Source organism: Mycotypha africana (genome assembly GCF_025528875.1).
Source record: "Mycotypha africana strain NRRL 2978 chromosome Unknown BDF20scaffold_4, whole genome shotgun sequence".
Taxonomy (NCBI): domain Eukaryota; kingdom Fungi; phylum Mucoromycota; class Mucoromycetes; order Mucorales; family Mycotyphaceae; genus Mycotypha; species Mycotypha africana.
Genome location: NW_026515728.1, coordinates 1,911,071 through 1,922,346, shown reverse-complemented (window position 1 = coordinate 1,922,346; position 11,276 = coordinate 1,911,071). Strand labels below are relative to the sequence as shown.

Genomic DNA, 11,276 nt, shown 5'->3' with positions numbered 1-11,276 from the left:
AGATGAGGCTTTTGTTTTTTCTACAAGTTGCGATAACGTCGAACACCGGTTTGCTTCAAGCGTTGAACAATAGGATCCATTCGACACGCAATTTCTAATCGTAAATGTCTTTTTAAAGCATCGGTGCGAGCAAAGGCTTTCTGGCAGCTAGGACAGGAGTAGGGTTTGACACCGGTATGAACACGCGAATGGCGTTGGAGATCATGTTTGCGAACAAACGCAAATGAGCAAATAGAGCATACATAAGATCGCTTCCGTGGCTGTTGCTGAGGAGGGGGAACAGGTTTTTTCGGCGGAAGGGTCTGAAGGATGGGTTGTTTCTTTTCGTTCTTGATCTTGTCCTCACAACAGGCGCCTTTGTCTTTTGACGGGATTTCCAAGTTGTCTAAAGAGGCTGGAGTGATGGGCGAAAAGGAAGTCAACGTCATTGTAGGGACGGTCGCCATGGTTGGGATGCTATGGCAAGTGTTGTTGTTGTTGTTGTTGTGAAGTGTTGGCCAATAAGTCAAATCAGAACAGGAAGGAGATGTAGAAGTACTGCTACTGCAACTGGTGCTACTGGCTACCGGTGAAAAATTGGGATTGGACATGAGAGAGGGTGTGGTGTCATTTGAAAAGGTACTGTGGGTGGTCATGGCTTCATAACTACCATAGGACGATGCGTCTAAAGCGTAAGTGGCGGCTGTTTTGCCTTGTTTCATGGAAAAGAGGGATTCATTCTCAAGCATAGGAAAGTAGCTTTGGAAGAGTAAAAATTGCTCTGGATGCTGTTGCTCTTGTGGGTGCTGTTGCTGAAGAGATTGTAATGGTAGCTCAAAGGAAGGAAACACGGGAAAGACGGATGGCTCTATCGCTGTTGTCGTTGTTGTCGAGGTCGTGGTGGGCATTGTAGTCGTCGTAGCAGTAGTGGTTGTCGTTGTAGGCATAACGAACGAGGAAGGCTGTTGCCTTGAACACCAGACAGGACAGGATGTTTCGAAAGCGATAGTGTCGGTTGTTGTTGTTTGTAAGAATTGGCTTTGGGAAGAAGACGACGATCCAAGAGGATGAGTGTCATAAAGAGGAGCATCGTTAAACAACGCATGGTTCATCTGATGGATATAAAGATAGTTTGGATCAAACATGATATAAAAAAGTCACTGACAGTAATGAATAGGTAAAAAGGGTTGAAAAGGAAAAAAAAAAAAAAAAAAAAAGAGATAAAGTTAGAGAAAAGGAACAGGGATCAACAAAAAGGATTCCCTTTTATATTATTTTTACGTGTGTGTGTGTATAATGCACATCCACACATAAATATATATATATATCGTGTGTGTGTGTGTGTGTGTGTGCGTGTGTGGCATATACCTTATTTATACACAAAAGGGCTTGATTGCTATTCTGTCTCTTATTCACTCTAGAAGCAGGATGACAACGACATTCATGTCGTACAAAGATCTCAATTTCCAAACTGAACCCACCTCCTTGATGTTCGTTTTTTTTTTTTGGTTTTTTTTTTTTTTCCACCTTTTCCGTACTGAGTAATATAAATAAATGAAGGGGGTGGATGAGTGACTAAAGTTTGGTAATAGAGATAAAATGTTTGTTACATTGACTACGGTTTGCCGGTATAGGTTTGTTCTTTCTGCCACCCTAAATCCTTGCTGGACATACATAAACCCAATGTATGATGACTCGTTCCTGACTTTATACTAAATTTCAAGGAGAAATGAGAGGAGCTTATGTTTCTTGACGTAAAATGTAGGAAAAAAAAAAGTCATATAGAGCAATTTAAATCAAATAACCATGCTTTCTACTGAAAGGAAAACGTGCAAGAAAGCAAAAAAAAAAAAAAAAAAAAAAAAAAAACCTATCCACGACACTGTAAGACAGTTTGCCGGACGATCTCTTATTTTGGCCTTTAAGGAAAAGAACAATTCAGAACAATAAAGATCATTAAAGATCAAACTTTGCTTTTTTCCTCTTTTCACTCTCTCTCTCTGTCGCTGAATGTTTTTTTTTTCTTTTTTTGCATGTTGTTATCATAAGCGTGTGTTATTAACAACATGCTTGTCGATGAAACTCTAATTCAAGTATTCCTATTGGGGGGAGGGGACCTATTTTTTTTTCTTCTTTCCGTACGGTTAAAAGTATCGGCCATGGTACATCAGCTGGAAAGAAAAAAAAGTTGGAGAGTTGTCTGACTGTTTTCTTTTGCGTTCAATGATAAAGCTGCTGTCAGAATCTATGTCACTATTGTATATACACGTGTATAGATGTGTGTAAATAGACAAGGTACAACGTCATTAAGATAATAGTAAAATAAAAGGGGTGTGGCGATACAAACCTTTTTTTTTTTTTCCCTTCATCGTTGTATTGACTTGTGGAAGAATGGAGCAAACAGACATCGAGTTGCGAAAAAAAAAAAGCTGTCAAAAGCATGAGGGCTAACAAAAACCGTGATTGTACGCGTGCGGTTTACATGTGATACCCACTCTCTTAGTTTTTTTCTTTTTTTTTTTTTTGTTTTCTAATTTGAATGCGGTTTACTTGACAACAATGTTCATTTCAGGGCAGGATGGGATGTCTATGTGTGCCTAGTATCTTGGTCGAGAAGCACTGTTTTGGACGCAATGACAAACTTAGAGTCCTATCTATCACACTCGGGTATTTCTTACGCAGCACGGTGGACCAGAAAATGAATCGTTCTATTGCCTTCTATCACTCTTCTTGGTAAACATGGTTGCTCGATTTGGATCGTTTCCTTTTTCTTAATTTGTGTTCATGATGTCTTCTCCACGGAACCTTTACCAAAGCAAACAACGGGCCAAAACGTCGAAATTTCAAAGAGTGAGGAAAGAAAGAAAGATGAAAAAGAAAGGAAACCATACTCTCTCTCTCATCTTAATAATGGGAATTTCTCTCTCTAAATCCGGAAAATGACATTTTTTCAACACTTTGAAAAAGGACATGATGGCTGTTGAACCCAAAGAGAACAGCCCATTCTCGGTCATGGTTGTACACGAACAGGCAATAAACAATGGGGGGTGCAGAAAGTTGGGGGGAGGTGGGGGGAGGTGAGGAGGAGGGTACCGTACGCTTGTTTTTTTTTTTTTTTCTTCTAAAAGTAATAAAATAAAAAAAATCCTCCAATCATTCTTATGGAGGGATCCATGGCGTTTTTTTTTTTTTGTTTTTTTTTCCTCCCCTTTCAACGGGATGCATGTCCTTTTTTTTTTTCAGGGGGAAATCCAACATTTTCTTCTTTTTCTTGAAATCCATCAGTCGATTGATTGGTTCTCAACCGTGAATTTGTTGAGCTTATGTCAAATAGCCTTTTTGTAATATAAAAAAGTAAAAGCAATTCGGAAACGACTCCCATATCCGAAATACAGGATCCTAAAACTGATACAGGATCCTAAAACTGAAAAAGTATGCAGAAATGTGCGGTTTATATAGATTATTACTATTGCGGAAAAAAAAAAAAAGGCCGTGAAAGTGGCATGGTGTTTTTAGCCACACACTCCCTCCATTCGTTCCATGAAAATGAACACGATATGGATTGACTACATCTGATGTCATATAGGTAAAAATGGGCAAAGAAGGATGAAATCAACATTACCTAATAAATTTCCTTCTTAATAGAGCTCATACAGATTAATCCAGATTCTTTCCCCTGTGTTTTGTGTCACTTGGCTGGAGTTGCCTGATTTGGTTTACCTTTTTTATTCCTCCCCGTTTTAAGAAATGAATGGATCTTTATCGAATCTTTTAGAAAAAAAATATTTCGTTTGTGACTGAGAAAAATCATCACTCATTAAACTTTGAAGAACTTGCTAGAAAACTACTGAGGATTCCTATTATGTCTGTTAAGGGGCGGCAGAGACGAAAGAGCACCCTTTTTTTTTTTTTTAAGAAAAATACAAGAAAGAGAAATGGGTGTGGAAAAGAAACAAGAAAATTGTGTGCCTGAACAGCGCAATCGAGTTTGAAAGTAGCTTTAAAACAATCTCAATTTCCCTTATTGTTGAATCTCGATTAGATAATTTAAAGATATGATTTCATACAGTGTCATAGGTGTTCCCCATATTTTATTTCTTCCATCCCCTCGGTCTGACTACATGAGATCGAATGAGTCGTTGATGAGCTGTTATGAGCATTCTCATCCATGCTTTTTCAATTATAATCCAGCACGTCTACTTGTTCAATACGGACATTGGCATGGAAGAGAAGCATTACCTTTGAATAGCACCAAAAAAAAAAAAAAAAAAAAAAAAGAAAAAAAAAAGGTCATTTCCGCATTTGGCATAAACGTTACATAAAAAGTACAGCGTCCCTCCATCCTTTTGCGTTAGAAATCGATCTCTGAGCGCGATATGCGATTGAAATTCAAGGTCAACGCTTGTTTCTTTTTTTTTCCAAATACTGAACAACAAAACCCCATCCCTATCAAAAGCCGACACTTTTGGCATTGTAAAAGTGGATTTTTTCTTTTTTTCTTTTTTCTCAGAAAAAGATGTGAATGCGAGCATGCTTACAAAGATGCGCAAGTCAAAGTGTGGATCCCTTTCTCTTTATCATTGTACGCTTCAGCTTTGAAAACCAGTTGTACAGCCCATCTTGCGTCTTTTTATCCATCATGACGCGTTTTTGCTTTTATGGAAAAAAAGTGTCATCTCATGTATGTTGATACACAAAGACGAAAAGACGTCTCTATAATAAATGTACAAGAAAGAGGGAAGAGAATGGACAAAAAGTGACAGAAATGGGTCTCCACTTCAACGCGCAAATGTATAAAGAAAATATCATTCTCGGCATCGTCCGAGTGGAATTTTCATGCGCGCCAAAAAAAAAAAAACCATCCTATGGACGTTTTCATTGGATTCAAGACGACTGTTGATAAAGTAAAAATGGACATATTGTCATACGATAAACTAGGGTGTGTGGGTGTGTGGGTGTGTGTGGGTGAAGGAGCCAAGAGTGATCCTCTACCTCCAACCACACTCATGATTTGCTCTTTATATGGATAATATCATGATTTGGCTGTAAAGAATGTACTACCTATGTCTACTTTCAGGTAAAAAAAAAAAAAAAAAGAAAAGTCTGACAGGTAAGCTCCTAGCAGAAAACTAGACTGGACATGTCTTGGGATAGGATGAGGTGCTGCTGCCCAACAAATGGAATGAATTCAACACCAAAGAAAAGAGGGGCGCGTCCGTATACTGTAAATATAAACAGCCGTGAGCTGGGTCTGCCACATGCAAAAGTAGGTATCCAGACCTGAGCTCGCTGCCGATGGACCAGAAAATGCTGGTGAGTGACTTTGTGACTTTTTTTTTCTCTCTCTCTCTCTAATGGGTCTATCTGGTACCTCTCCTCTTGAAAAAGTTCTCCATTTTTTTTACTTGCTTTGTGTTAGATTTATTACCTATCGGCAACGGATAAACGATATTACCAAATGCGAATGCTTGTCCTTCTTTTTGCTCTTTCTCTCTGTCTCTCTGAGACTCTTTTCTGTAATAAACATTTGAACTTTTTTACACTGTTACAGCCTAGGGGTCTTTTGTTTTTTTTTCCCATTAACCTGTAACAATGCTTCACCACTCATAAAAAAAAAAAGCCTTTTTCTTCCATAGCCATCATTTATCATCCCCGCTTTTCCCCACTTTCGTAAAATTGAAACATTGGAATATAAACCCGTTGAGTTTAAAAAAAGGAAAAAGAGAAAATTTTTATTTTTTGGCAGGTCCATCAATTTTTCAAACAATTCTGATTACAAAAATAAAGGGCTCCCAAAAAGAGTATCTAGTTTATATATGTGAATGAATTCATGAATGTTAAATATGTACAACAGGTTGGGCCCTTGAAAGTTTTTTTCAAAAAAGGGGGCTAAAAAGGGCTAAATGTCAAAGGAACAGGATGGACACCAACTAACACTGTAATACCTCTTGTGCTTAAAACAGAAGCTTTGTGTAAATAGTTTTTGCTGTGGTTGCGCAGGATTCGACGTCGGAATGGCCGTGGTACCTATTAAATGACTATTGTTACTGTTGCATGACGATGAGAATGAAGATGAATAAGAGGAGGATGCCGATGATAAAGGTGACGTGGAGGTGGTCGTTGCAGCAGTAGTGCTATAATGATTGTTATGGAGAATGTACGGCTTGACTTTCATTTTGGGTATCGCTGGCGTGTTGTTCTCTTTGTAACCAGATAACGGTGACCTTTTGGTTACTCTTGCTGTCATTGAAATAGGTCTTGTCATCTTAATGGCTCTTTCTTTTGTGTGTCTTTAGAGCTATCGTGCTGCGCAAATTCAGAATAGATAATAAAGGATGGAAGAAAGCGGGGAGAAAAGAAAGAAAGAAAGAGAGGGAGGAGTAGGAGAAAGAGGGGAAAAAAAAAAGGGTTCTTTATCTCAAATAGAAAAAGCGATTACCCCAATTTATACAAAAAATGAAATCCCGCCTCTCAAAAACCAACAATTCGCCCTTTTTCTTAGCCCATTCCTACAGTGAACCCCGTCCAATTCGCCCAATGGCTTTACCATTTCCAGATGTTTACTGTAAAGCACAAACTGTCTCTTTCTCTACAGAACCGATTTTTGCTGTTCTGCGGAATCAAGTCATTGTAAAAGAGCCTGTTCTTTCATCGTCCTTTCTCTTTCTTTCCTCCGCAACACGTGTACCAGTCATAAAGCATTTGTAGGATTGTCGTGGGGGTAGGTGGGTCCAGTGGCCGTCTCAGGCTATTCATTCGATCCGCATGGTCTCTGTCGTTCGCCGTGCGTTCCTGTTTTTCTGCTGCTTCGTCGTCGCCCAGGACGAATGATCATTCCGCTTCAAGCTCCACCATGCGTCCTGATAGGTTACGGATCTCTCTGGACATTTGGGCAATGGATAGGTATCCATTTCTTTTTGCTATGTCATTTTTAATCGAGATTTTAAATCTCCCACGCGAGCCATTCACTCGATGGTGCCAAACGCGTTTCATGATCTTTGAGTTGTTGGCTCATTCGACTTTTTTTCAAATGGGACATGTCTTGTTTTCATTCAGCTATTTCATCATTGCGTTCCGCTAATGTACGTTGGAGAGCCGACATTGAATGGGCTGTCCACTTGCGTTGATGTCCCTTCTTGTGCCTGCTGCTCAGTTACTCTTTTCTCGGTTTGAATGAGCCGTCTGCGGAGTTCCTCTTTTTCTAAAACGAGTGCATTGACTTTTTGAGAAATGAATCAATGTCATACGAGCTTTCACATCTTGCAGATCTTTTCTCTGTGTACCTGGTTCCTTTGTCTTGTTCTTCCTTCATCACTTGCTGAAAAGACCGGTGCAGCGACCCAGGGATCAAGACGTGGAGAAGTACGCTCACTTTCCCCGCCCCCCCCATGAGTAGACTGCTTGGCCTCTTGTTCGTTTTCAAGACACTGCTGCCTGGCTTAATTCAACTCTTCCATCCTCCTTTCCATCTCGTGTTGTCATTTTTATAACACTTGCTCAAACTCTATCTTTTCTCTTTGATGCTGCTTTCTCTGCTCTTTTCTTCTTGCTTGTGATTCACAAAAACGTCGTTTTTTTCTTTCTGTTGAATGCATGAATGGCGTCCATTCGCCGCTGCTGCTTTTGCTGTTGCACAGACACGTTTTCTGACGGTGGTGGCTGCTTATGTTGGTGCTGCGTTACACTAAAATGGTAGCAGCTTGGATCAAAGCAGGCATCCTTTTTATGGCATTCTATCGGACTTGAAACCAACGAAAAAGGGATACCATAGCTTATTCCTATACCGTCCAGCTACCCTCGGCTTTTTTCACTATCAAGCACGATAGCTGCTCCTCCCATCGACGCTACCATTTTACGGTCCTCTATTATATCTATTTCAATAGGGATACTCATCCACAGTGACTCATGTTACCTTGTCACAATCATTTATTCTTTAAATTAACACCACCAACCGATTGGCTAGTCATGGTCGTATAATGGAAAACAAGTTATCAAGTCTATGTTACCGTCACAAAATAGATGGATCCATGACACCCCGATCACAGGCAGCATGTTACGGTCGTCGTTCATTGTTGTTGACGTACATGTTACGAAAGCAAGAAAGTACTTTTAATTCATTCTTTTTTTGCATCAAGGTATATTCTATCAATAAAATAGGTAGAAAAAAATAATCTTATGTTGAGTACATGAAAGATAACTTTAGAGTTGGGCAGAGACTTTCTTCTTGATAAGGTTCAACGCTGAACCTTCACGAATCCACTGAATTTGATCGTCACTCAGAGTATGAACAGCCTCAATACGCACGCGAGTACCATCCGGCTTGGTGACAACCAATGTCACAGGTGAACCCGGCGCCAAATGCTTCAATCCTTCCGTATCAATCACATCCCCTCCGTTGATCTTTTGATAGTCAGCCTCGTTCTTGAACGTCAAAGGAATCACCCCTTGCTTTTTCAGATTGGTTTCGTGAATACGAGCAAAAGAGCGTGAAATAATCAATGGACTCCCGAGGTAACGTACTTGCAAAGCGGCATGCTCACGAGCCGAACCTTCGCCATAGTTGTGGTCGGCTACCACCGTCCATTCGATCTGTTGGCGCTTGTAGGATTTGGCGACTTCAGGAATCGTGTCGTCTTGGTTCGTTGTCACATCGCGCACCACGTTGACTTTGTCATTATCCGCATTCAAAGCGCCAATCAGGGTATTTTCAGCAATGTTTTCCAAATGCCCTTTGTATTTGAGCCAGGGTCCCGCCGCTGAGATGTGATCCGTCGTACATTTTCCCTTCACTTTCACGAGCACCCGAATATTCTTGAATTCTTCACCGTTCCATGCATTGAACGGCTCTAACGCTTGAAGTCGTTTGGACTGGGGATCAATCGTAATTTGAACCGAAGCGTCAGGCGTCGGTGTCGGTGAGGGTGGCTCATAGGTCTTTCTGCCTGCTTCAAATCCGTGTTGAGGAAGATCATCGCCCGTGGGAGGCTGGAAACGGAAGTCATTGCCATCCTTATCTTTTAAACTGTCCACCATGGGATTAAACGTTAACTTGCCTGAAAAAGCCATGGCCGTGACAATCTATATCATTCATTGCAAAAAATGATAGAGTCAAAAAAAAAACCCCCCCATACTGTTTTCTCGATCGTTCTTCTTTTTCAATCCTAAATTTTTTACCTCAGGAGCAGCCAAGAAATTCATGGTTTGCGCATTACCATCATTTCGGCTACGGAAGTTACGATTAAAGGAGGTCAAAATCGCATTCTCTTTGCCTTTCTTTTCTGACCGTTTCCACTGAAAAAAAAAAAAAAAAAAGAAACAAGGAGAGTTGGCATGGTGATGCTATGTTTCCGCCCTCCCCCCCCCCCACACACGCACATCATGGATGGATATTCTTACCTGACCAATACAAGGTCCACAAGCATTGGCCAACACTTGGCCTCCCACACTTTCAAAGACGTGTTGTTGTCCATCACGTTCAATGGTGGCACGCACTTGTTCCGAACCCGGAGTGACTAAAAATGGTGCCTTGATGGGCACACCTGCATCACTCGCTTGTTTGGCCACAGAAGCCGCACGGGACATGTCCTGATAAGATGAATTGGTGCAGCTGCCAATCAAGGAAGCACTCACTTCGTCTTTCCATCCGTTCTCCAAAACCAAATCCTTGAATTTGCTCAAGGGCGTGCTCAAGTCAGGTGTGAACGGTCCGTTGATATGAGGTTCTACATCGGACAAGTTGATCTCGATGACGCGGTCGTAGTGAGCGCCGGCGTCCGCTTGGAGGAAAGAGGCGTGCTGATCGGCTGCTTGGCCCACCGCATGACGGCCTGTCGCGTCCAAATAGGAGCGCATACGACCCGTGTAAGGAAAGATCGAGGTCGTGGCGCCTACTTCAGCCCCCATATTACACATCGTCGCCATACCCGTACATGAAAGCGTCTGAACACCCTCGCCAAAGTATTCCACAATATGACCCGTGCCTCCACGTACTGTTAAAAGCCCTGCTAGTTTGAGAATCACGTCTTTGGGGCTGGCCCAGGGGCTCAATCGTCCTGTCAGTTTCACACCAATGATATTGGGCGCTTTCAATTCCCAAGGAATATTGGCCATAGCATCTACCGCGTCCGCGCCACCCACACCAATAGCAATCATACCCAAACCGCCTACAAAAAAAAGAGTCCATGATGGAGGCGAAAAAAAAAAAAAAGTTGAAGCCTGCCTCTCTCTCTTTCTCTTTTTTTTTTTTTTAAAAAAAAAAATGTTACCTGCATTGGGCGTATGACTGTCGGTGCCAAGCATCAAACCACCAGGAGCAGCATAATTTTCCAATACAATTTGATGAATAATACCACTTCCTGGCTTCCAAAACGCAATACCATATTTCTTGGCTGCACTTTCCAAAAAGTCAAAGATCTCCTTGTTGGTTATCTTTGATTGACTCACATCTTTATCCGCTCCTTCGTTGGCTGCAATCAAATGATCACAGTGAATACTACTTGGTACAGCAGTGGTAGACATGCCCGAGAGCATGAACTGTAAAAGGGCCATTTGTGCTGAAGCATCTTGCATAGCCACACGATCTATCATGACACGTCACAGAAAAATAAAAGTTAAGGGTCTCTACTTTCTTTCTTTCTCTCTCTCGATCTCCCTAGGGTTCTCATAGAGCATCCATAAAATAGCACAATGTCAATTTACCTGGTGAGATTTTCAAATAGGTTTCTCCACGAACGGGTACCGTCTCTTCAGGATGGGTCAAGTGAGAATAAACGACCTTTTCTGCCAATGTCAAGGGTCGATTGTCCAAAACACGTTTGACCAAATCCAGATTTTTGGCTAGTTTGGCATAAGGAGGTGTGATGGAGGAACAATCCTTTTCAACAACAGGATTGCTGATATGGGCAAACGATCGCTTGGTCGTCCAACGAATAGCATTGTAGGTGGTCTATATACGTAGATCAAACGATCATTTCGCAAAAAAGAGAGAAAGACATGGGACTTTCGTTATGAACTGCATTCGACTTTCTACTCTGTTCTTTGTCCCTTGGTTGATAGCTTACCCTACGGCTATGCTGACTTAAAAAAGTGGTTATCATCCTGTCGTTCTTAGAAGTCGAATATCAACAGTTGGAGAAAAAAACGAGAGAGTGGGGAGGGGGGGGGGCTGTTCAATAAAGATGAGTTTTGAATAGGAAAGAACGGTTCGAAAATATAAGAAGAGTAGGTTTTAACTTTTTTTTTTTTTGTTCAATGATATTGCTCTTGACAAGTAAGTGATTTGAAAGGGCAAAAGGGAA

The 11,276-nt window shown here is 41.1% G+C and overlaps 3 protein-coding genes across 3 annotated transcripts; all 3 read right to left on the bottom strand.

Annotated features, from left to right (window-relative positions):
* Nucleotides 1-98: 98 nt before the first annotated feature.
* BDF20DRAFT_808204 (uncharacterized protein) lies at nucleotides 99-251 on the bottom strand (the record flags this gene model as incomplete). Its single annotated transcript, XM_053076561.1, has 1 exon — nucleotides 99-251. A coding segment is annotated over one exon (153 nt), but the record flags the coding sequence as incomplete, so codon positions are not given.
* Nucleotides 252-5,675: 5,424 nt separating this feature from the next.
* BDF20DRAFT_866298 (uncharacterized protein) lies at nucleotides 5,676-6,385 on the bottom strand. Its single transcript, XM_053080838.1, has one exon. It carries the CDS (start codon nucleotides 6,242-6,244, stop codon nucleotides 5,879-5,881), a length of 366 nt encoding a protein of 121 aa, XP_052937556.1. The 5' UTR covers nucleotides 6,245-6,385; the 3' UTR covers nucleotides 5,676-5,878.
* Nucleotides 6,386-8,178: 1,793 nt separating this feature from the next.
* BDF20DRAFT_834963 (aconitate hydratase) lies at nucleotides 8,179-11,075 on the bottom strand (the record flags this gene model as incomplete). The annotated part of the gene is made up of 6 exons (XM_053078792.1): nucleotides 8,179-9,057; nucleotides 9,154-9,270; nucleotides 9,376-10,142; nucleotides 10,245-10,559; nucleotides 10,678-10,924; nucleotides 11,040-11,075. The coding sequence occupies 6 exons, from the start codon at nucleotides 11,073-11,075 to the stop codon at nucleotides 8,179-8,181; spliced, it is 2,361 nt and encodes a 786-aa protein (XP_052937555.1).
* Nucleotides 11,076-11,276: the final 201 nt, after the last annotated feature.

Coding starts and splice junctions, on each gene's coding strand:
- BDF20DRAFT_866298 (XM_053080838.1), bottom strand. CDS start 6,244: ATGACAAGACCTATTTCAATGACAGCAAGAGTAACCAAAAGGTCACCG.